Consider the following 25,358-nt stretch of genomic DNA (forward strand, 5'->3'; position numbering starts at 1 on the left):
TCACTGCACGTGAGAAAAGACGATCAAATCGCTTCCTCGCTGCGCTAAGGTGTGTGCTTAAGTAGAACGTGGCCGCATTAAGACGTGCCCGTCTACAAGATCGTTAGTAGGGATTTAATATGTTAATATAGTTTTACTTTTCCCCTATATTATAGCCTATAGTGTTGACTTTTAGTAGCTTAGAGGTCTTAGCTACTTGAAACCTTTCTATGCACGTCGTGTACGTAAAGTATTCGGAGACCTCACCTTTACTGTTATCAGTGCAGGTTGGCTAGTACCGAAGCCGTAATAGCGAAAGGTGCCCCGTTACAGGTTTTGTAGCGGAGCTACCTCGCTCCTAATGTCAGAAGAAGACTTTTAGACTCAGAGCGTCTCTTAGTTCTATAGAACGAATGATTTACAACTCAGGGAGTCGTACAAGCTATTAATGCTTCATGAATTCTAGTTCAAGGGATTCAGGGGTTCGTAGAACTAAGTGGCAATTAGTGCCCGAGAGTATGTACCTTAGAAAGGCTTCTATCTCTCACAGATCAATGCGCAAGCCTTAGGAAGGCACTTGACGCTTTAAGATCAAAAGGGGGAGCACTTTATTTAATTATTTAATCCAAAAACCTCACCCTAGCTAATTTCAAAAATAGATTCCGGCCGCCAGATTTATATCTGGCGGCGAACACATTTGTTACCCATAATAAATGGGATTTAAGTCATTTACAATTTCAGAATAGGATAAGAGGGTTTTTTACCTATATAGTGAATGCACCACGACAACGGTTCTCCAACCAATGTGTGCCCCATTACACCCTCCTCCATCAGACTGTTCATACCGAGTGACAACATTCGCTTCATTTCCTCTTTAAGGTTGGAACCTGAACAGCTAACTGTTTGGTTGTGTTTTTCTTTCGTTTGTCCCATGACAGTTAAGCGTGAGTCACACACTCTTAGCACCTTCCTCGACGATTAGGGAATGGTGGACTTTGAAAGTCACACTCCATCAGAGGATGAGGAACAAGAGCGTCGCTCTTATACGCCTTCTCCTCCGGACAAACGTCGACGGGCCCCGAACTCGTTCCCAGAACGTGTGCCGCTGATGTCTTAACTGCATTGAGCAGGACACATGACCATGAGTCCAACATCGTTACGAATCCGCTCGATGAAGAGCAAGAGCGGGCAATCCTCATATAGGAACAAACTCGGCGTCGAGCTGCCGAGATAGCGAAAGCTAAAACTCATAGTGAATATAGATTCACTCCGCTTGGTGTTGAAGAGCGACTTAAAGAGATCGCGGGATACAGCTTGACTATCCGTATCTCGTGTCCCACGGCGAGGACGCCGGGAGAGCTTGCTATCGCGACGCTCTTCATGAGCGATACCTTACGCCAAAGGTAATGACGCGAAGTCGTCTCTGACGCGTTTACGTGATCAAGCCCGTGTGGATTCGGTGACCTAAATGAGGGAAATTCCGATCGTTTTGTTTCCAAACGAATTAAGAAGTGAAAACGAAGTTTCATTGAGAACTGAATCCATCGGGCCCGCCACCTTGGCAATATTTGGAATAATAGAGAGTCTGCGGATGTGGCTGATGTTCGTTTGAAACGGAAGCTTCGCTACGACTTCGCTAAGCTTAAGGCCAAATGCCGGTTACGTTCGGCTTTTATGCCACAAAACGCAGAAAAGCCTAGACGATAAATCAGTGATTCTATTGACCGTGCAACCATGGAACAAAGCTGCTCTGAGACTATAGATCCACCTAATCCCACTTCTAGTGGTGGGAGGCGTCGTTTGACGCGCGTTGACCCTGAGCTTGGCGCCAAAGGCGCACGAGCAATTTTGCCGAAGAGGTACCTCAAACTCCCGAGAGTTTTCAGAAGAGGGTACCCCCTGATCGTGTTAAGGGCTATTTTGAGGCGGTTAAGAACCGTCTTTTGATGCTGGAACGTCAGCAACCTCGTTTAGAGGGCCAGCTGGACATCCTGGTGATGATGCAGCAATCTGCGACACCACCGCCTGTCTAGGAGTAAGCGTCTTTAAATCCACGTGGGAAGGGTCCCGATATAACTTAAGTAAGACGATGTAGAACACTGCGTGTGTACGCAGCGTGCTAGGAAGGTTTAGCGTATAAGCTAGACCCTTCTTGGCCACGACCGTAAATGGCCCAATAAAGCGCGGGCGCAATTTGGTCTTGAAGACCGCGGAAACCAAGTTGGTAGGTAAGTTTTTAGCGTTTAGTAAAACTCGGTCTCCGACCATATAAGAATTAATACAGCTTCTGCCTTTGGCATCTGCTTGTTCTTTTTGTTTGTCTTGGCTATCAGCCATTGTATCCTTATTACATGTCTTAAGACACTAAATCGTGTCGCGAGAAACTCGCTTACTTATTTCCGGACGATAACAGGGCTGATATCAGCAAGCCTATCGGCAAATTCTCCCCCGCCAAGCCCTGAGCCACGCAGTGCTATCGTTAAAGGAACGCATGGGTGGGTCAGACCGTTGACATAGAGCGGAGTGTAGCCTGTAGAGGCATGAACAGCGTTATTTAACGCAAATTCCACCACTGGGAGCATTGAGCTCCAGCGCATTGGCATCTGTGCACATACACTGCGTAAAACGGCTTCAATGACGCGATTGACACTATCAGTATGACCATCGGTCTGCGGATGGTCCGCAATGGACATGTCCAATTTGGTGCCAAGCACGATTTCCAGAATTTACCCGTGAAACGGGGTCCCGATCAGAGACAATTGCCACTGGCAAACCGTGCTGTCGATACACGCGATAGATGAACAGCCTTGCAGTACCTTCACTATCAATGGTATTTGGCATAGCCGCTAAGTGAGCCATTTTGCTCAATCCGTCAACTAAGACCACTATGCCGGTGTTACCGGCCGAACCTTTCGGTAGACCGAAAACAAATCCATACTAACGGACTCCCAACACCCTGTGGGTACAATTAGACTTGCAGTGGTGCAGCATCATGCGCCGAGGGCTCAACCCGTTGGCAAAGTTTCGCATGTGCGAGCGTATGTGCTGACACAATAGTAAAGTTTGGGCCACCAATGAGTCTGGCTTACGGAACCGTAGGTCTTTTCTCTACCGAGATGACCACCAAGGACAGTATCGTGTGCCTCATAGAGGATTCGGAACTTCAAATCCTCATCATGAGGAACAATGACGCGCGGAGGATCCGCAGCGTCCGTGCAATAAAGCAACAGGTCGTTATCGATAGAAAATCGTTATCGATAGAAAATCGATGTAACCTTGCACAAAACGTGCCGACACTTTAGAACGTGATTCACTGCTCTTCAGAGCTCGTAGAAGAGCTACACACTGTTCATCCTGCGCGTAAGCCGAAAGGATTAGTTCAGTAATAGGCGACATTATTGTTGTTAACTGAGAAAGCTTATTATCCGGCCTGCGTGATAACGCATCGGCCAAAGCATTCTGCTTGCCAGGCTTATACTTCACCTCGAAGTTGCACTCGGCGAAAAAGGATAGCCATCGGGCCATTCTATGTGAGAGATGGGGTGACTTAGTGGCCATGCGTAATGACGCGTGATCTGTATATATTACAAACGTCTTAGAGCCGAGCACATGAACTCTGAATTTGACGAGAGCATACTTCATAGGAAGTAACTATTTGTCATGAACTGGGTTGTTCTTTTCCGCAGCTTTAAGCTCTCTAGACTCGAACGCAATAACACATTCATGATCACACCCATCAACATCTGTTTGTAACAGAGCACTGCCAATGGCAAAATCCAAAGCGTCACAGACGACACTGAAAGGTCAATTTGGATTTAACAGTGACAGAATCGGGGCGTGAATACGACTATCCTTAACTGCTCGAAAAGCATTATTTTCTGTGCTAGTCCAGCACCATTCTGTGTTTAAGGAGATTCGATAATTGCCTAACAATATCAACGTATTTTCGCTATATTTGCGTAAATAATTGGCGAGGCCTAACCGCTCACGCAAATTATTTTAGTTTTTAGGAACGAGCCAATCTACTATGACTTTTACCTAAGCGGGATCCACTTTAAGGCCCCGCTTCCCAACGAAGCACCCTAAGAAAGGATTTTCTTCTGCGCCAAAAATGCATTTAGATGCATTGGCATACAATTTATTTGTGCACATACAATTGATTTGTACACATACGCATACACTCGAGCACTGCTCGCAAATTGTCGAAATGATTTTCCATATCCGACCGACCCTGTTCCGCATGACTATGGACAAAATTGTCATCAAAATAAGTTTGTGCATAACCTCGATGAGGGCGAAATAGTTGCGTCACTAGCGATTAAATGTTTCCGGGGCATTGGAAATCCCTTGTGGCACAACCAACCACTCCCATAGCATACCGCTTGGGGTACTAACCGCTGTAGGCGGGATATAGCTAGCTTGCATGAGCAGTTGGTAATAACGAGACTAAGTCAAGTGTACTGTACATTGTAAATCCCACCATACTGTTCGGAAGAACATCCTTTCGAGAATTGGGGTTTTTTGCTGGTATAGTGGCAGCAATAAGCTCTTTAAAAGCAGGTACAATGTGTCATTTACCATTTGGCTTTTTGACACAAAATGTCGGCGTCGATTCCAGCCTCGTGTTTAGCACTGGAGAAATCGTTAATGACGTCACACTGTTCCTTTGGTAAAAGCCACTGTCGCGTGACACGGTATTTGGTTCCAGGAACCAAGTCTATTTCATGATGGACACCTCTATCCGGGGGTAAACAGATGGTGGATTGGTACATACCACATCTTGGAATTCCTTAATCAGGAATAAAATAGATCCGTAGTATCTTTAAATATTGATGGCCCACTCCGCGCACTAAGTGCAGCTTTTGTGTCATCCAGGATAGCTTCGTCCAAGATGTGTTTAAATCAACCGTTGGTCGAACGACCACCATTTCAGATAAGTCACCAGCCTTTAAGGCTAGGCCGCACTCATCAATAGACATTTCGTCTAGCTCTAAAAGAGCATGTAACGAAGGGATTGCCGCAAGGCTAACTTCTCCCTCAATGTTACCGGTTACACCATTACAAGCGTGTGTAATTGCTCACTCGTACCAGTATAAACGCTTCGCATCCACCCTGTCATGGAGTAGAGACAATACGCCTCTTAGAGGCCGGGACATTGAAGTCCCCGGATTTTCCAGCCTGTATTGGCTCTATACCAGACATGGTGTCTAATTCGACATCCGACAAGGAGGTAGGTAACTCAACTTCCTTAGCTAGCGAATCTATACGTGTCGCATCACGTGTATTAGAAGGGATTGACCCAAAATGCCCTGGCGAACCGCCAATAGTGTCACTATTGACACTCAGTATGGTGCCACCTCGGCCGACCACACTCGGTGGACTAAGACGTGCCACTCCACGTATCTCAGGGATATTGCACCCTTGAGGTCCTGGCGAACCGCCAATAGTGTCACTACTAACACTCAGTATGGTGCCATCTCGGCCTTTCCTTCAAGGGAAAGACGTCGAGCATGACTGCTAGACGCTCCTGAGTCAATTAAAATTGACCATTACTTATCAAAGCTTTTCACAGTCGCTTGAGCGACTAACAAGCCAGGCTTGTACTCACGCCCCGTGCCATTGCGCACCGAGCTAATTGGGGCGAGGTCCTGTTTACTCTCACCTCCAAGAGGTTCGACAGAGCCTAGGTCTTCCCCAGTAGGGCGCCCCGCACCTACTGGGTATCGACGTTTTCCCGCACCGTACCAGATCTCTGGTATAGGTCGGAGTTGGAGCTCTTTCGAGCTTTACGCGAATTTTGAAGAGGGCAGGCAGGGCGTAAATGTTTTGTGCTTCCGCACATATAACATCTACGGATGGTCCTATGCTGTTCCACAGCTTGAAGAGCCTCTTCTCCTTCCTCAACGAGGCTTAAACCCATAGGTTCCGCTCTATTAAACGGCATTCATGTGCTCGAAGAGCTTGTTCCGTGAACAGGCGTGCTAACGCGAGCAGACTTAAAGTCAAACTCAGCGCGTAGCGCTATGGCAATTGCCTCTTCGAAAGTAGCAGAATAAGGTCGGTATAATTCGTCCGGGCAACGCCCTCAGTAAGACCCCCCATTAAAATTGTTACAAAAATTGCTTCTTGCACCGGGTCTTGATGAATAGACCAATTTTTTTTTAAAATTATCACATTATTTTTCAAGAAAAAAAAGAGATTCTAAATCAGTTAAATCACCAATAACTTTATCTTTTTATATAGGTCTTTATTGGTTGCAATGAGAGTTCTCAACTCCTGGACAAAGTCCACTTGGGTTCGTTTACCCTGTCGAGTCGCTAGGAGCCGTGCTGGCATGCGAAAAGCCTGATCAGGCGGTGCAAACATGCTAGACATTTGCTGTTTCAGCGAATCCATGAAGGCAGAGCGTCGTCGTCTATGGACGTACTACACGATAGTGTTCACTCCATGGCTCTACCTCCGAGTTTGGAAATGGCCATAGCCACCTTTTGCCTTCTGCTAAGAGCAAGGCGAAATTAATGGAAATCTCCATCTGCTTAATCCAAAAAGGAAGATTTCTCCCTCTTTTCCTCAAATGTCTTTTTATTGACAGCTAAAGGGCGACCTTTGGCTCTGAATCAGGTGCAGAGATGTACCGGGTTGGCATCGATGCCGCAAGGTGATCTTGTACCTGGCCAATCAGGGTGGATTTATATCGCATGAAGGCTTCAAGCCTTGCATGCAGGACCTCTGGTCCTCGGGACATAATGAACTTTACATGTTAAAGTTTTAAGCTTGTCATCAGCTGCGCGTTGCGCCTCTGAAAGTTCTCGAAACTCTTCCATTTCAGTGAAGGCTAGTCTTATAAAGACTAAGGCGTAGATTGACTACGAGTGCTACTAGATGTATCGGAGCTACCCCACTCCTAAAGTCAGAGAAAGACTTTTAGATTCGGAGAGTCTCTAGTTATGTAGAACTAATGGGTTCAACAACTTAGAGAGTCGTACAAGCTATCAATGCTTAATGATTCCTAGTTTAAAGCATTCAGGGGTTCCTAAAACCAAGTGGCAACTAGTACCCAAGAGTATATACCTTAGAAAGGCTTATATCTCTTACAGATCAATGCGCAAGCCTTACGAAGGCACTCGACGCTTTAAGATCAAAAGGGGAACTGCACTTAATTAATTATTAAACCTTAAACCTTACCCTAGCTAATTTAAATATAGATTTCGGCCGCCAGATTTATATCTGGCGGCGAACACTTGTTACCCATAATAAATGGGATTTGAGTAATTAACTATTCTAGTATAGGATAAAAGGGTATATATTACCCATAAGGTAAATGTATTACAACAACGGTTCTCTGACCGATATGTGCCCCATTACAAAGATGGTGGGTGCCTTTGGAAGGGATAAGGTTCATGATCGCCAAATTGTAGGTAAGTTAAATTTGCCAAGGCACGGTCCTTACGGATCGACAGTCCACCAATCCTCTTTTTAGATAGGATTAGTGGTTTTGTTATAGGCGGAACCCAAAAGGGACTTTACGGCAATACTTCAAAGTGAATATCAAAAGCATGTCACAATATTTTATAATTCTTGAATTATTTGTTGAATTTTGTTTTTATGCAAGATAACTTTATTTAATCTAAGCGCAGACATGAGCGGTAAGCGCAGGAAAGAAGGAGAGCCGCCCACGGACTCTAGCGAAGTCGCGAGCCTCGTGTTCTCGTCGACAGACCTTCCTCCACCTGCAAAGGCTCCGAGGACTACGGCTGTCAATGCAACCCCGTCCTGTGCTCGCCGTTTTGGCTTTAAAGGGCCATCAATCTCACAGCTACCGGCATCTCTTGTGACTATGAAGACCAAACCACTGCTCGCAAGTGATCTGCACCCAATTGCTGAAGATTTTTTAGGAAAAAATCATATTGCAATAGATGCATCGATGGAAAACGTCAATTTACAAGGCCTTAACTTGCATATATCGAAGACTTTTAGGGAAATATTTGGTCAAGACACGGTCGCGACGCTCGACCAGCTTCTTTCATTTCGACCGAAAGCAAACAAATTTGCAGTAAAAGCACGCAAAGAAGAACAGATTAATTACATTAAACAGCTCAAGACTGGTCTGCGCAATATCGTTGAAAAGGTTAAATTGAGCGGGAATAACAGGGAAAATGCGTCTCCTCCGATCTCACGTACAATTGCTGTTGTCTTTGTCACTGCAGATTCAAGAATTTAGCAAGATATCTACGACAATGGACGAAACATTGTCGGCAGAGAAGGCGACATTGGAGCGACGACAGGCAGTTCTACTGTTGACGGCTAAAAGCAAGGCTCAATTAGAAGCCGAGGTAAAAAAACTACAAGAGCAGAATCGAATGATGCAAAAAACCATAACAAGCACTAGCAAATCTGAGCAGGACGCTATTCGCAGGAACGCAGAACTTCGAGATAATGCGGCGAAACAGGAAATCAAGCTCGAAGAGGCTTTGAAAATAAACGATAACTTTAAATTGGAGCTAAAGACTCATGAAACACGGTTGGAGAATGAGCGTCAGCGATCTGCAGAAAGGATACACGAGCTGAGATGTTTATATGATAAAAAGGGCGACGAGGATAGCAAGCGCAACAAAATAGAGCTAGAGAAGCTCCAGGCGCAATGCAGCAAGGCACGTGAAGAGCTGGCTGCTGCGCTCAAAGTGCTGGACGAATACAAGGATAAGGCGATCGATGCTGCAAACAAGTTAAACGATGAGCGTGAACGACGCACACGATTTGAGATGGAAGGTTGCACCTTTAAGGCCAAAAATCAGGCGTTAGAGGCTCGTGTGAGTAGTACGGCAAGTGACGTGATAGAGCTAAAGGAAAAGCTACAACACAAGGACGAAGAAGTTTCGAATCTTGTGAGAAGTCTAACTGAAATTCAAAGGTTTAATGCTTCTGTCAGTACTAAGGTTGAAGCAGACAAGAAAGAGTTGGCGGATAAAGTAGAGCAATTTCAAAAAGCTATTCGACTTCTCGAGCAAAAAGATTTGTCAAGCTCAACAATAGTTCGTGATCTCCGGATGCAATTAGATGTACGCTGAGCAGCTACGTATGTGTCTCTGGCGTTTAAATCATGTATCCTCTGTCGTAATGTTTGTGAACTGCAGTTAGAGATTCAATCTAGAAAAGAGGCTGAGAAAAGCGAGCTGGAACTTCATGCTCAAGTGAAGCATTTTAAAAATGAGCTTCAACAAAATCTGCAAAAAGTCGGAGTTGAAGGAGGTGTTCGCCAAATGCTTGAAGGCCAGGTCCGTGAACTTCGGACAGAGCATATTGCGGTTAATGCCCAAATGGAAGCAGTAAAGGCTGAAATGAAGCGACTCCAATCTGCTAGTGTTTTGTCCAAGGAACAACATCAACACCAGCTTGACCTATTAGTAGCTAAATTTCAGCAAGAGAAAGAGCAGTTTAAAATTCAGATCGATACGTTACAAGAGGAGAAGGTCAGTCTTGAAAGTGAAGTCCAGACTTTGCGGGCTCGAGTTACCACAGCTCGTGACGTGGATATTGAGGAATTGTGCAATGTTAAACGTGAGGCCGACATTTTGCGCCGACGCCTTGGCGAGATGACCAACCAAGGGGTTCAATCGATCGCTATGAAAGACGGTCTGATTTTGGAACTGCAAGAGAAGATCAAGCAGGGTGATAAACAGAGAAGGGCAATGCACAACACTATACAAGTAAGTCTGCTGTTAATTGAAAGTTTTGTGGAAAATAATCAACCATTTATTATTGTGTACAAGGAATTACGCGGAAATGTCCGAGTATTTGCTAGGACTCGACCGTTTTTACCGTCAGATCATTGTGATCCCACGAGAATGATTCCAGTTATTTCATGTGACTTCGACGGTGAAAGCCTTAAGCTGCTTCGCCCCGGAAAGAACGCATCCCAGCCGGATTCTTTTGCTTTCACGTTCGACAAAGTGTTTGCTCCATCTGCTGGCCAGGATGCTGTGTTTGAACACGTGTGTGAATTTGTACAGTCGTCGATGGACGGGTATCATGTCTGTCTATTTTCTTATGGCCAAACTGGCTCGGGAAAAACTCACACGGTAAGCTATCAAACTGCTTCCAATGAAGGTTTTAGTGGTAAGTGTCTAATTGTTTTGCTTACAATTGTTACACGAGTAGATGCAAGGGAGTGGCAACGGTCAGATGCGTGGAATTATTCCTAGAGCCATCGAGATGATATTGCAAGAGTGTGAAGCTCTGAAAAATCAGGGGTGGAATTATACCACGAAAGTTTCGTTTTTAGAAATATACAATGAAACCTTAAATGACCTGCTAGTCGAAAAACATGCTAATGATGAAAAACTTTGCATCAAGAAGGATGCAAGAGGAGGTGTTTACGTTCCCGGACTAACTATGGTGGACGTCACTGCTGTCGAACAAGTCGAGGTCCTGATGGAGCAAGCAAGCAGAGTGCGAAGCGTGGCGTGTACTGATATGAATGCGCAGTCGTCTCGGTCTCATAGCGTATTCTCGCTACATTTGCAAGGAGTTAAAGAAAAGGATGGAGTTGTACTTAACGGTCAATTAAATCTTGTTGACTTGGCTGGTAGTGAACGTGCTTCACGATCAAATGTCTCTGGCGACCGATTAAAGGAAACTCAAGCAATAAACAAGAGTTTAAGCTGCCTTGCCGATGTCTTTAACGCTATTGGAAACAAGGCTTCTCACGTAAGTTGGCTTTGACTCCGGTTTGCTCGATACCTGTCGTTGTTTATCTCACTTACTTTGTCCTTGAAACTCGTTAGATTCCGTTTCGAAACTCAAAATTAACTTATTTGCTCCAAAGCAGCCTTTCAGGTGATGGCAAAACCTTGATGATGGTAAACCTATCACCAACTTTGGAATCTGCTAGCGAGAGCCTCTGTTCCTTGCGGTTTGCAAAGCAAGTCAATCAATGTGAGCTAGGCAAACCAAAGCGGCAGATAAAGTCAAGCAAGGATAATCGGTGAGAAGCACTTAGCTTCACTCGAAGTACGTTTTTTGTTGGATAGAGTCGTGTTTGCAGCTATGAATAGTACAAATATTAAAGCGTCATTAGTATGTAGACCGGGCACTCGGAATGGGGCAACAAGTTGTTGGAGGAAAAGAAATTGAAATACGAAGCAAAACCAAGGTATGTTTGCTTATAAGCGTTTTAATCATTCGACACTGTAATTACATGTTTATCAGCTCTTTGTGACATATCATCATAGATAATGGCGCAGCAATTGTTGAAGTGCTCACTGCGGAAGAAAATGTCAACCTTTGCCATTTAGCAAATCGGTCTCTGCACAATCGATTTGCGGAGCGGCACTAAATTAATATTAAGGCGCTTGAGTCGAAGCGAGAGTTTCGAAAAGTGGGTGCCCTTCAAAAAGATTTTGAAAGGGAACGACATGAAGTAAATAGTGAAAGAGGATTCAAGAGGAATTGCGAGATCGAGTCAACTTTTAAGAGTATACAAACTGAAGTTTTGAGACATGCGATATGCTGCCCGATTTATAAATAAATCCTGAGTTGAAGTTTTGAGTGTGCGGGTAGGCGGTGCGCACTAAAGATCGCATCATTAGTGCAAAATCTGGAATTGAGAAGCATAACGCCAATATGGAGGAGATTGTACAAGAATTATATAATATGCAAGTAGACGCTGGAGAAGATGCATTAGCTTTGTAAGGTCGCAACGTACGAGCTTAGAGAACGAAATGGATCGTTGCATTCAATGCAGAGACTTACGAGTTCAACCTGTGCTCTCTAACGAACTCTTGAACTGCTTCATGATCTAAAAAGTAGAATTACAACTGATGTTGCATTGTTGTCGGGCCTGGACTACTTTTGTTGAATGCTCTTGTATGGTTTGCAGCAATTCTGACGTAAATAAGTTAACCGCAGGCATTAATACTCCATTCAAAATGGGTCGCATGAGCCATTTAAGTACACTAAGCCAATATTAAGGATCTATTCGGATCATCGAGTCCCGTGGATATGAGTCTATAAGTTCGAAAATACAACATTAGGTCTCTCGAAACACACACTTCCGAGGAAAAAAAAAGCTGCTTAGAAAGTGAGGAACGCAGGACAGCGAGTTGCAGCGTCACGTCTGTAAGTTCGAGTCAGAAGGATGCGGTGGCCTTCGTTTCGATAATGATAAGACTTTCATGTATAAGAAGTACATGAAAGTATCCTAAAGCGCAAATTCATCAAGCGACGGGGGGAGTTAAGGGATGCACTATTTGGCAATGTTAAATAGGAGTACAAATACTGTAATCAAGGCTTGTACTCCGATACTTTATACCAGAACTCGAATCACCCCTTGGTCCAGAACTCTAAACCTTCGGTATTCAAACCAATGACGCCACCGCCTCGCCGCGGCTCGGGCAAAGGCCGCGGGCGCGGGATTCGAGGCGATCGCAGCATTACAACCAGCGTAAGTGATACTGAAGGCTCAAAAGGTATGCCAAAGAGGCGCGAACGAGGTAGTAGCGGCAGCAAGCGAGGCGGGGGTGGAGGCTTGTCCGCATCCTCTACTCCAATTGTCGCTACCACGAGACCTACGCGGGCTGTGACGACAGTGCTTAAGAAAGTATTGGTACGTTATGTTCAGCCGGATGTTTCAGAGATGCAAGTGCGCGAGCTGCTAAAGGTCTACGGCGTGGACGAAGAGTTGATTTGGCGTTTCGTTCCTGGGTGTAAGCGCAACAAAAATCGCCCACCAACGCCTTCACGTGTCTATGTAGACATGAAAAAGACACCTGAAAGTGCACGCAAACTCATTGCGTCGCTACACGGGCAGTTGTTTCATCCAGAGACAAAGGATCAGAGGGACGTTAAACCGCTTGAAGTTGAGTTCGCCCCTTTCCAGAAAATCCCGCGAGAAAAACAGCGCAAGGACGCAAAGGTTGGGACGATTGACCGTGATCCAGAGTTTGCAGCTTTCTTGGAACAATTGGCGACAGTCAAAGACGTGAGTATTGTGGCGGGAAGTATTTATAGTATGAAGACCTAACTCGCTTTCCTGGAGTAGACATCCCCGAGTGCTGAAGCCCTTGCAGATTTAGCCGAAGGTGAGGCAACGGAAAAGCCAGTGGCAGCGCTGGTGAAGTATCTGAACGAGCGCAAGGCGCACAGCCGCGACAAGGGCAAAGTGCGTTGGGTTTAAATCGATAGCATGATGTGTGGAATCTTATTGGATTTGTTGTGTTTTTGTAGGGCAAATCTGGCATTAAACAACTCGATAAAAGCGGACGGCGACAGAAGGGCAAGAAAGATGTGAGATGCAATTTCTATTTGATAGCCATGCTTATACTAATTTAAGTTTTCAAAGGGCACGAAGCAAAAGGTACCAAAAGAAAAGCTAAAGTCTTCGAAGGATCGCCCAAAAAAGCAAAGTGGCAATGTTGGTATCTCCCAAGGTATAGTTCTAGCAGCTTCCGGTGACATTTCTAATATTACTTGTAAATCGTGGATGATGACACTTAAGATCCTAAAAGTCGCAAGCAGCGCGGAAAAGTTGCGTCAAACAGAGAGTCTACGAAGTCAGAAGTGTCGACGGCAAAGCCATCGCAGCCGATTTTGCGTATAATGACTTTAAAGCCTGCTCCCGTATCCAGCAGCCCAATCCAAATTTCTAATGGAACGACACCACCTGGTAGTACCCAAACGGATTGCAAATTCGAGACTCGTGTTATTAAAGCTGGCAAAAAGTCTGGTGGGCGTGGACGAAACAACTTTAAAACGGCTAAAGATGGAACCGAAGCAGCTGACGGTGAAGGGACCAAAAAGACCGATCCGAAACTTCATGTGCGCCGGAAGGGTCTAAGTAGTGGCAAGAGAGAACTAATTGACAAGGGCGAACGGGTGCGTTGGCTTATGTCGTCATTTAACTTGGCCTGGCTAATGGGTACTTTACAATCCTGAAGAAGAAAAAAGTGTTCACGCTGAAAGATTCAACTGCGCAAGGCGCTCCTGCCAAAATTTGATTTTTTTATCGGCTGAATAGCCGATGGACTAGTCGTGGAGGTGACATACAGAAGAATCGCAGCAGCGAAGCGCAAAATGCAATCAATGAGAGCATGTAGTAAGCAGACTACCAGGATCCGATGTCGGTGGCTAGTGAGCACGTTTGGTGAGCAGCAGTTGGCTAGCGTTACAACGATCAGACTGACGGAGCTGTTCATGAGGCTTGTGCTAATGCTTGCTGGATAAGTGGCACTGTTTTGCCAAGTGTGACAGGCCAGGACTTTCGACGCCACAAATGGCACAGAGCATAAAACAAGTATTTTAGCAGACAAACAGGAATGGTTGGAAGTGGTGGAGCTTTCTTTAGGTTGCAAATGCATTGCCTCGATGAAGATTGTCTTATCTGTGTTTATCATCAATGAGTGCTTCCTTGCTTGTTTTTATAACAGAACTGTTTCAATGCAGAGGCGAATGGACTCAGCGATAGAGCTTCTGCTGCTATGAATGGATCCGTTGGCGAGCCCAGTCTTGTCGTACCTTTTTGTAGATGATGGCTTCGCTGCGCGACAAGCAGACGATCAAACCGGGCCTTTTTAAAATACCGTGAGATCATATCATTGTGCTGCAGGTATGGTCAAACAATAAATAGCACGATAATGAGCAAGAATTGTTTCTACGCTGTGCTATGATATCACGCATGCTCAGTCTTACAGTAATATCGAAGACTGGGCATCCGTGAGTCTGTCCACAGATCGAGGCAGAAAATCGAGCCAACGAAGCAGGGTGATCGTGTTTATCAACTCGGTACACAATATAATTTTACAGGAAATTACACTCAGCACGTAGTATAGTCCGTCGCTCTTCCCCAGTTCCGATCAAAAAGCTGAGTCGCAAAGATTCGTTCGCACGCATTTTCTCTACTGCCGCTGCAAAAGCATATAACCGTGGTACAATCATCTCTGACCAAATGTCGCGTACTTGTCCTGATGAAGAGTCTGAAAGACACAGCGGGGATATACCCAATGACACGCGAGATACTTGAATGGAAGGGTGGGGATCATCACCGTAAATACATTGTACTAAGTCGCCATGCTCGACCCCCAGCATTTTCATATAAACAGCTACTTGAATTTGATCGTAAATCGGTGGCGGAGTTCGAAAGCGACGCATTCGATTTTTTACCTCCACAACTACAGGGCTTATTTCCCACTCATCGTCAGCCGAAATGGTCAACACATCTGCGATTCCATCCACCATGCCACAAATGGAAAAGAAGCCGTCAGAAGGCATTTTGCTTTCCTCAAAAATTGCCGTCTTTGCAGGCTGAAGTAATCGTTTTGACTGCCTTTTGAAAGCAAATGAGCGCTGACCTTGTCCACTTAAAAGCGTGTAGTCCACAATCGTTTCCTGTTCAGTCTGTTTTCCTGGTCGAGGAAATGTGAGAAAATAAAATCTTTCATTTGTAAGCCGGACTGGAGACCCAATTTGTCGCTCGTAAGCCTGCGTAAGAATAGCACTCTTCGTTAAACATCTTTGAATTATCCTGAGCAAGAACGCGACTCACTTTCAAAGCCAGCGATTCGTTTCGAGTGCCAACGCTTGTATGTATTTTCTCGGCTAGAAGCTTTCTCGCCTCCTGCACCTCAACTATTGCGAGTTTCTTGCCTTTCTGCGCCTCATTCAGCCGCTTATCAACTCCTGTCAAGAGCCTTTGAGCCACTCCAACACGAGCAGGAATTGACTTCTCTTTCGCCCAGCGCAGCGCCGCTCGAACCTGAGAGGCCGCTTCCGTCCCACTTTTCTGCACCAGCAACTCGAGCTCTTCGTCCTTAGAAACGAGGCGCAATTGAAGTTTTTCAGCGTCTTGTTCTAAAGTCTCTTGTCGATTCTGATAAACGCAATTTAAAAACTCTTCCGTCACATCGCCATAGTCGTGCAGCCCCGTGATTAGCGCAACTTTAGATGCTGAGAAGCGCACTGCGACCATCAAACTAATAAGCTAATTTATGAATGTGCAGTTTGAATGACCACCACAAACCATTTTCCATTATTAGAGAGCCACTTGCATTCATCGCTTCATCACTCGGCGTACAATGCATCATCTTGCTTTTATCCAAACGTACCCATGTATTATCAATAAATTTTGCCTTATAAGCTGGACGTTTTACCTCGCGTTGTCATTAATCACAGATAATATTGTGCTAAGTGAGATTATCGTTTACTAATTCGTTAGGTAAATCGTCTATTCCTCCTTACCCCAAACCATACGTTATTTTATACTAAAGGAGTGGAAGGTAAAATTTAAACCAAATATAGGCGCTATCACAGGACGTTTTATTGGCAATCTATCAAAAAATGAGTATAAGCTCTTTCTGGTAATAATTGTATCAAAAGAGTATTTCGAACGTAGCCGAAGCAATAAATGAAAGAATAAAATAAAAAAAATAAACTTTTGGAATGGGGCTTAATGTCGGTACGGCTATGGATAGCCGAGAAGCATAGGGTGCGACACCCGCTTCAATACTTTACAAATGGACAAAGGTCCACGTGGCTTGGAGCCAACAAAGTAGTATATGAGAATATAATGAAAAAAATGACAGTGGTTCGATTAACACTTGTTACATTAGAATTTACAGGTAGCGATTAGTTAATACAAGTATAACTGTTAAGCACGATTTTTGCTGTGTGGCCAAGATTTTCAGCTGGTAGAAGAACTAGCTAAGAAACGACTCCTAAAATCTACCCGTCTCACTGCTGCAGAGGCGTGAAATGAGTCCTTATTTAAATTGGGCTAATAAGTCAAATACATATTCCCGAAGACGGTGGCCCAGGTAAATGATAGAGTTATAGAAAATGTTAACGATAAAGACAAGAAAGAGAGCTGTTTTTGCATCAAGATGCCATCATTGATACTAGCATCCAAACGCACTTTACAGCTGTGCGGCTTTGCAGTTTTCTTAATATAAACTTGCTGCTAAAGAACCTTTCGGCGAGTCTGGCTTAAATAATGAATATATATTTTTGCTGCCGTAGAGTAGGCATATGTGCATGCTGACGACGCTTTTTAACGAAATTGACTAAGGATGAGGCGTTGAATGCAGCATTGATTTTGCTTTTGATTTGCTAGCTTTACATGATGATCCCAAGGCTGCAGCCTGTAGACGAAGAAGCAATATTGGCTAAATTTCACTAAACTCCTTTTTCAAAGTCTATTATTTGAGTTGTAAAGAATCCCTGATGCTTGTTGCTATTCAAAGCGCTTAAAAGCGCATTTATTCAATCTTGTCGATACATCCACCCAAAATATTCGATTGTCGTGCCTTCCGATAGGCATTGTGGTCGACCAAATGTACTTCTGCGTGCTCAAGCCAATTTAAAAGGGCAAAGCTGCTCTCTGGGTGATTCATAAGCCAATGATATGTAAGCCAAACCTGGATCGTGATGTAAATAGCGATAAGGACATCGAGTGTGTAGTGCAATCGCGTGCCTACTATAGCAAAAATGCCACATGCCGACCCAATGTAATTGTAATAACGAATCAACCAAAGTACATATGGGAAGCGGCGAGTGAATGGTGTGTTCAACTCCGAACGCACACAATACTGTAAAAGAGATAGCTTTGAAATCAAACCAAAAACCAACGATTAATAAAAGGATACTTCGCCGTACCGTTTTCGCAAACATGCAGCAGAGAGCTAAAAATACCGCATGTCCGCTAAAGATCATATCACCGCATGTGATGTGCTGTGACGGGCGGATTAACACCTTCCAAGCGCGGAAGAAGGCTCTTAATATAAATAAGCGAAGTCAGTAAATTATTACAGTTATAACAGTAAATTTCGATGCCTTACTTCGGAAAAATTGGCAGAGCCTTGTAGTTGCCGCGTTCAAAACTGTCAAATTGAGAGATGCACATGGGGCTAGCGTCTGGGAGAGAAGTAACAGCCACACAGCATGCTCGCATAAGGTTTATGACTGCAAAGATAAAGCAGAAGCGACGTATGATCAGCAAGCGCTTTAGAAATGAATCCAATTAGTAATGATGACATATTTAAAGGCTTTTGCCACAGCGATAAGACGACCAGACGTACACGTGGATGCAGAATGATAATAAGCGAAGTCAGCATGCCCACAGCCGCAAGAAATTCGTCAGGGAGGTCAAACCATTCCATGTACGTGGTGTGGCCATAAATTTTAGTCATCACAAATCTAAAAAGATCGTGCCCGAGATCTGGAAGGGTCTTCAGACTGGTGCTATTCTTGGCGAGGTCAAGAATCACCACGTTTGGTGTGCGCCACCTGTCATATTTGATCAATTTATAACATCAGTATGTAATTGCCCGTAAGATTTACCATACGAACTCTACCCTGCAATGACAGCAGCCAACGTGTTGAGGTAGGATGCGATAGCAAAGATGCAAAGTGAGAAGGCGAGTCTTGAGAGATAGGCGTAGCTAAGCATCTCCGCAATAAAGCCCTGTCGTCCAGAGTGGTCGATGGCACAGCCCTTTATGTACAACAAGTTCACACCCACGCGCGAGCGTTGGTCCAATACGTAGATAGACATGTCCTGCAAATTCTTTTCCACGCGTGAGCGGAGCAGCAGCCCGACGCTACTGGACACGAGCTTGCGGGCGGTAGCGGCTGTTACTCCCACAAGCAACAAAAAGAAAGAGACTACGATGATGAAGCCGGAAGGATCAAATGCTGAAACGGGTCGTGCCTTCATGGCGTAGAAGTGCGACGTAAAATAGTCAGTCCAGCTCTCCATGATGTAGACTGGAAAGGGAGCAAGTACAGTAGATCATTTTTTAATAAAATTTTGAGCGCGTGCTTGCAAAGGGATAGGGGTATTCTTTTAATTACTTCGCACTCATCTCATTGTAACAAAACTCGATTTTTTTTTATCTACGTGCATCAATTGTCACAAGCAAGCTGTGATCAAAGCGCATTACGCAGTTGGTATTGATAGGTGCAAGCAATTTGAGGCCTAAGCTATGAGTTGCCATCAGCATCAAGCAATTGTCATCCCGTGAAAAAGTGCTTTATAATGATTCTTATGTTTTACGTAGCAGGTAATCGATCGCCGGCAATGAACGCAGCGCAGGCACCATCGCAGAGGAAGCGGCCGCCCGAAAAAGGTTCCTTTCCACTCGATCACTATGGTGAGTGCAAACCAGCTATGAAGAGTTTTCTAGCTTGTCTCCGAGAGCATGGAAATAGCCACATTGACTGCAAAAAGCTGGCGGCCTCATATCTACAGTGCCGCATGGAAAAGTGCGTCAACTAGTTTCTACTGCATACAGATTGATAGTTTAATCATATCTTGTGATTATTCTCAGAGGGCTTATGCAGCCCGAGGAGCTGGGCAAACTGGGCTTTCACGAGGAAGGCATGAAAAAGACTTGGACAGATCAAACGAACGAGGGCAGAAAAGAAAGCGAGGGTTTTGTAGCAGGCATGGGTATCAAAAAGTCTCGTTACGACAAATAGCTGCTGCAAATGATCATAAGCTGATATAACAGCATCACTTTGCGTAGAAGTTATGTCCCCGCTCCTTTATTCTTAACGCCTCTTCAGACGGCTTTTTAATTATCACCGCAAATGATTGCTCAGAAGATGTTCACTTCTTTAGTGAAGCATCAATTCCGCTATCTAGCAAGTCATGTAGAATATTAAATTAAATTGCGTCATCGCGTTGCGCGGTAGATGCAATACGAGACCATCCGCTCGCACTAAATAAACTACATTCAACCTCTTTTGGCTCATCTATATATTGTACATAATGACATAGACAATTCTTTTTGTGCTTGGTTTAAGTCTGCCTCTTGCTTCACATGAATGATTGATTGAATATCGCTATGGGGTATAACATTAATTTATTCTGGTTTTCATAGAATATAGACGATTCGTCGGTAAGGAATCACATTCACCCATTAATTAAGGACCCCGTTATAGTAGCACTCTAAAGTTTATTATGAGCATGCCCAATCTACAGCTCGCTTTTTGACCTAAAACTTCGGTGTCGAATTGGGAGACCATTCCAGCCGCTGCTTAGGTGTCCGGAATAATAAATACAATTTCTAGAAGAAGAAATAAATAAAAGAGAACATTTATTATTATTTATAATTTGACTTAATAATTCCAATATTACCAAATTTGGTAATATTGACGCAATAAAACATCAGTTCTATTCATTGGTTGATTAAAGTTTTACTCAACCCCGCCAATCGTCACAAGACACGATTGTTCGGTGCGCACGTAGGCGCCACACATAGTTAGTAATTAAAATAATAAAGTCAGTAGTAGATAGAAAGTCGTTACGTAGGAACTTAAAATATTAATACAGCTTTAGCTTTTTCCCTATTCTAAAAAGCCTTCGAAAAATAACCTTTCGTAGCTAGGACTTCCTAGCTACTTAGAAACTTCCTCCGCACGTCGTGCGGAGGAAGTAGTCGAGGCGCCCCACCTTAACCGTAATCAGTTTAGGTTGACTAGTACTGTTATCAGTACTAGCAAAGGGTGCTACATGACACCTGGTAGCACTTCGTAGTCCGTTAAACGGCCCACGCACGTTCCATCCAACATGGATATGTTGGATGAAGAACGAGGGAGCTTTCAAGCCCCTCAAGAAGGCTATCGCGCAACGCGTGAAAGGATCACTCATCTGAGTGACGTTGAATGGAGAGCGGTCGAATGCATGAGTTCGGTCGTAGGCGGGCCAGTCATTGGTGCTGTGCTGTTCACTCTGAGTATAGATGAAGAACATAGCCGAGTTCATACCACATGAACTCGACGGGACCCAAGTAAAAGAAGCCCTGCATCACCAGCAAGGCTCTCAACACGCGGATGTGTTAAGAGAGTAGGGTGCTCGGCAGTTAGAACTGTTGAGACAGCAGCAAATACATGCTGCTAGCAGGCCGACGCTTCCGCGTCGACCCAAAAGCTTGAAGATCGAAATCTCTAAGTTTAAGGCAATCGAAGACGACTCCCTTTTCAAATGGTTCGCCGGATTAGACGACGCCATTGAAGCTCGCCGCATCAATGATGGTGCAACGAAAGCGAATTTTGTCATGTTTAACTTAGCCGGACGCAAATCTTGAGCTTTATGGCTCAAGCTTCACGACCCATTGGTGTTTGGGTCGTATGAGGTCTTTAAGACCCGGCTCAGGCAAGCATTTGAGCCGCCACGTGTCGAATTCAGGGATCGAGCCGAGCTTCTGAATTTAAAGCAGGGCAAGCGTGACCTTCACGCTTTTGGCCAGAATGCACGATACCCGGTCAGTTGTAACGTGAGTCATCCAATTGATGAACAAACAGGTAACTGTGTTTATTAAAGGTCTTGCAGACGGACCTGTTAAGACCGACCTGTTCCGGCTAGAATTAGAGTCGCTCGACCAAGCGATCTCTATAGCGGAACAGGAGTGCTTCAGCCTGAAACAGGCTTTCGTCCACTCGGATGCATATCGTCCACCGAGGCGACAGGAAAACGGAGGTCCAGAACCCATCGATCTCTCGTATGTAGAGAACAAGAAACCTCATTATTCAAGTTACAAACGGTTACAAAAATTAATCGTTGTCAAAGACGGGCCACTACGCCTATGGGTGGTGCCCCAAGGCCAGTGTAACGGAGCTACCTCGCTCCTAAAGTCAGAGGAAGACTTTCAGACTCAGAGAGTCACTTAGTTCTATTGAGCTAATGGGTTCAACAACTCAGGGAGTCGTACAAGCTATTAAAGCTTAATGATTCCTAGTTCAAGGGGTTCAGGGGTTCGTTGAACCTGTGGCAACTAGTGCCAAAGAGGATTTACCTTAGAAAAGCTTCTTTCTCTTTCAGATCAATGCGCAAGCCTTAGGAAGGCACTTAACGCTTTAAGATCAAAAGGGGAACTGAACTTTATTTAATTATTTAAATCTAAAATCTTACTTTAGCTAATTAAAATAAATTTTGGCCGCCAGATTTATATCTAGTGGCGACCACATTTATTACCCATAATAAATGGGATTTAAGTAACTTACTATTTTAAAATTCGATAAAAGGGTATTTTACCCATAAAGTAAATGTACCACAACAACGATTCTCCAACCGATGTGTGCCCCATTACACCCTCCCCCATCAGACTGTTGACACCGAGTGACAACATTCGCTTCATTTACTCTTTAACGTTGGAAACTTAACAGCTAACCATTTAGTTGTGCTTTCCATTCCTTTATCTAATGACAATCAAGCGTGAGTCACAGACTCTGAGCACCTTCCCCGACGATGAGGGAATGGTGGACTTTGAAAGTCACTCTCAATCAGAGGAGGAGGAAAAGGAGCGGCGTTCGCTCACGCCTTCTCCTCCGGACGAACGTCGGCGAGCCCCGAATCCGTTCCCAGAACGTGGTGCCGCTGATGTCTTAACTGCATTGAGCAGGACACGGGACCCTGAGTCCAACATAATTACGAATCCGCTCGATGAAGAGCAAGAACAGATAGTTCTCAAAGAGGAAACAGCTGGTCGTCGAGCTGCCGAAATAGCGAAAGCTAAGGCTCATAGTGAATATAGATTCACTCCGCTTAGTGCGGACGAGCGTCTCAAAGAGATAGCGGGTCATAGCTTGGCCATCTGGATCTCTGGTGACCCGGCGAGGACGCCGGAGGAGATCGCTGCCCGCGACGCTCTTCATGAGCAATACCTTATGCCAAAGGTAATGACGCGAAGCCAGAATCTGACGCGTTTACGTGATCAAGCCCGTGGGCTTCGGTGACCTTCATGAGGGAAATTCCGATCGTTTTGTTTCCAAACGAAACAAGGAGTGAAAACGAAGTCTCATTTGAGAACTGGGTCCACCGGGCCCGCAAACTTCGTAATATCTGGAATATCAGAGAGTCTGCGGATGTGGCTGATGTTCGCTTGAAACAGAAGCTTCGCTACGACTTCGCTAAGCTTAAGGCCAAAGGCCAGTTACGTTCGGCATTTATGCCACAAAACGAAAAAAGGCCTAGCCTATATTTTAGTGCTTCGGTTGACCGTGCAATCAAGGATCGAAGCCGCACTGAGGCTTTAGATCCACCTAATCCCACGTTTAGTGGTGGGAAGCGTCGTTTGACGTGAGTTGACCCTGAGCTTGGCGCTCAAAAACGTCAACGGCGTACGGGCAATCTTGCCGAAGAGGTACCTCGAACTCCCAAGAGGTTTCAGAAGAGGGGTACCCTAGCCACTTTACCAGATACTGGTATTAACCCTCACGACGACGTCGCTTTAAAACTTTCTCCACATGAAACTGAAGGTTCTGCCGCGCAACAAGCAGCGGGGGAGGGGGCCGAAATTTTGGAGGAAGCATTTGATGCTCTACGGCACGAGGTGCAACTTCTTCGTGAGGTCCTTGCTCGGGTTAAGAGCTCTTTTGAGGCGGTTCTGGACCGTCTTTCGACGCTGGAGCGTCAGCAGCCTCGTTTAAAGGGCCAGTTGGATATCCTGGTGAGGATGCAACAATCTGCGGCACGACCGCCTGTCTCGGCGCAAGCGCCTTCAAGTCCACGTGGGAAGAGTTTGATATGGCTTAAGCAAACCAACGTAAAACACTGGGTGTGTACGCAGCTTGCTACGAAGGTTTAGCGTATAAGCTAGGCCCTTCTTAACCACGACCGTAAATGGCCCAATAAAACGCGGGCACAATTTGGTCTTGAATACCGCGGAAACCAAGTTGGTAGGTAAGTTTTTAGCGTTTAGTAAAACTCGGTCTCCGACCATAGAAGAATTAATACAGCTTCTGCCTTTGGCATCTGCTTGTTCTTTTTGTCTGTCGTGGCTATCAGCCATCGTATCCCTTAGATGTCTTAAGACACTAAATCGCGTCGCGAGAAACTCGCTTACTTGTTTCCGAACGGTAACAGAGCTGATATCAGCAAGCCTATCGGCCAATTCCCCCCACAAAGCCCTGAACCACGCAGTGGTATCGTTAATGGAACGCGCGGGTGGGTAAGACCGTTTACAAGATCGGAGTATAGCCTGTAGAGGCATGAACAGCGTTATTTAACGCAAATTCTACTACTGGGAGCATTGAGCTCCAGCGCTTTGGTGTCTGAGCACACACGCTGCGTAAAACGTCTTCAACTACGCGACGGCCGCTAAGTAAGCCAATTTGCTCAAACGGTCAACAAAGACCACTATACTGGAGTTACCGGCTGAATCTTTCGGTAGCCCAAAAACAAAATTCATACTAATGGAATCCCGTGAACCTATGGGGACGGGAAGACTCGCCAGTGCGCAGCAGCATGTGCCGAGGGCTTAACCCGTTGGCACGTTTCGCATATGTGCTGACCCATTTATAAAGTTTGGGCCACCAATAACTCTGGCTTATAGAGCCGTAGGTCTTTTCTCTACCGAGATGGCCACCAAGGACAGTATCGTGTGCCTCATAGGGGATTCGGTACTTCAAATCCCCATCACACGGATGATCCGCAGCGTCCGTGCAATACAGCAACAGGTCGTTATCGATAAAAAATCGATGTAACCTTGCACGAAACGTGCCGACACTTTAGAACGTGATTCAGTGCTCTTCAGAGCTCGTAGCAGAGCTACACACGGTTCATCCTGGGCGTAAGCCGAACGGATTAATTCAGAAATAGGCGACATTATTGTTGTTAACTGAGAGAGATCATTATCCTGCCTGCGTGATAACGCATCGGCCAAAGCATTCTGCTTGCCAGGCTTATACTTCACCTCGAAGTTGCACTCGGCGAAAAAGGATAGCCATCGCGCCATTCTCTGTCATTAACTGGGTAGTTCTATTCCGCAGCTTTAAGCTGTCTAGACTCGAACGCAATAACACATTAACGTTCACGCCCATCAACATCTGTTTGCAACAGAGCACTGCCAATGGCAAAATCCGAAGCGTCACAGACGACACTGAAAGGTCAATTTGGATTTGGCAGTGACAGACTCGGGGCATGAATACGACTATCCTTAACTGCTTGATAAGCATTATGTTCTGTGCTAGTCCCGCACCATTCTGTGTTTAAGGAGATTAGATAATTGCCTAGCAATATCAGCGTATTTGCTATATTTGCGTAATTGGCGAGACCTAACTGCTTCCGCAAATTCTTTTAGTTTTTAGGAACCAGCCTCTATATTTGCGTAATTGGCGAGACCTAACCGCTTCCGCAAATTCTTTTAGTTTTAAGGAACCAGCCTCTACTATGGCTTTTACCTTAGCGGGATCCACTCTAAGGCCTCGCTTTCCAATGAAGCATCCTAAAAAGGAATTTCGTCTGCGCCAAAAATGCATTTAGATGCATTGGCATACAATTTGTTTGTGCGCATGCACTCGAACACTGCTCGCAAATGGTCTAAATGGTTGTTCATATCCGACCGACCCTGCTCCGCACGACTATGGACAAAAATGTCATCAAAATAAGT

At 45.0% G+C, this 25,358-nt stretch overlaps 4 protein-coding genes across 4 annotated transcripts; 2 read left to right on the plus strand and 2 right to left on the minus strand.

The window, feature by feature from the left end:
• The first annotated feature begins 11,978 nt into the window (after positions 1-11,978).
• Positions 11,979-15,269, plus strand: CCR75_003764 (uncharacterized protein). Its single transcript, XM_067961857.1, has 7 exons — positions 11,979-12,958; positions 13,019-13,138; positions 13,204-13,263; positions 13,319-13,406; positions 13,475-13,851; positions 13,914-14,581; positions 14,667-15,269. Exons 1-6 carry the CDS (start codon positions 12,344-12,346, stop codon positions 13,971-13,973), a joined length of 1,320 nt encoding a protein of 439 aa, XP_067818088.1. The 5' UTR covers positions 11,979-12,343; the 3' UTR covers positions 13,974-14,581; positions 14,667-15,269.
• Positions 14,773-16,067, minus strand: CCR75_003763 (uncharacterized protein; the record flags this gene model as incomplete). The annotated part of the gene is made up of 3 exons (XM_067961856.1): positions 15,992-16,067; positions 15,518-15,930; positions 14,773-15,453 (listed from the first exon to the last, which is right to left on the minus strand). Exons 1-3 carry the CDS (start codon positions 16,053-16,055, stop codon positions 14,773-14,775), a joined length of 1,158 nt encoding a protein of 385 aa, XP_067818147.1. The 5' UTR covers positions 16,056-16,067.
• A 976-nt stretch (positions 16,068-17,043) lies between these two features.
• Positions 17,044-18,724, minus strand: CCR75_003762 (uncharacterized protein; the record flags this gene model as incomplete). The annotated part of the gene is made up of 5 exons (XM_067961855.1): positions 17,044-17,555; positions 17,623-17,740; positions 17,805-17,968; positions 18,045-18,252; positions 18,321-18,724. The coding sequence occupies 5 exons, from the start codon at positions 18,722-18,724 to the stop codon at positions 17,226-17,228; spliced, it is 1,224 nt and encodes a 407-aa protein (XP_067818086.1). The 3' UTR covers positions 17,044-17,225.
• Positions 18,725-18,892: 168 nt separating this feature from the next.
• On the plus strand, positions 18,893-19,750 carry CCR75_003761 (uncharacterized protein). Its single transcript, XM_067961854.1, has 2 exons — positions 18,893-19,230; positions 19,296-19,750. The coding sequence occupies exons 1-2, from the start codon at positions 19,004-19,006 to the stop codon at positions 19,444-19,446; spliced, it is 378 nt and encodes a 125-aa protein (XP_067818148.1). The 5' UTR covers positions 18,893-19,003; the 3' UTR covers positions 19,447-19,750.
• The last annotated feature ends 5,608 nt before the right edge of the window (positions 19,751-25,358 follow it).

The sequence above is a fragment of the Bremia lactucae genome (assembly GCF_004359215.1).
Source record: "Bremia lactucae strain SF5 chromosome Unknown BlacSF5_NotPlaced_69_SHOA01000026.1_149490bp, whole genome shotgun sequence".
Taxonomy (NCBI): Eukaryota; Oomycota; class Peronosporomycetes; order Peronosporales; family Peronosporaceae; genus Bremia; species Bremia lactucae.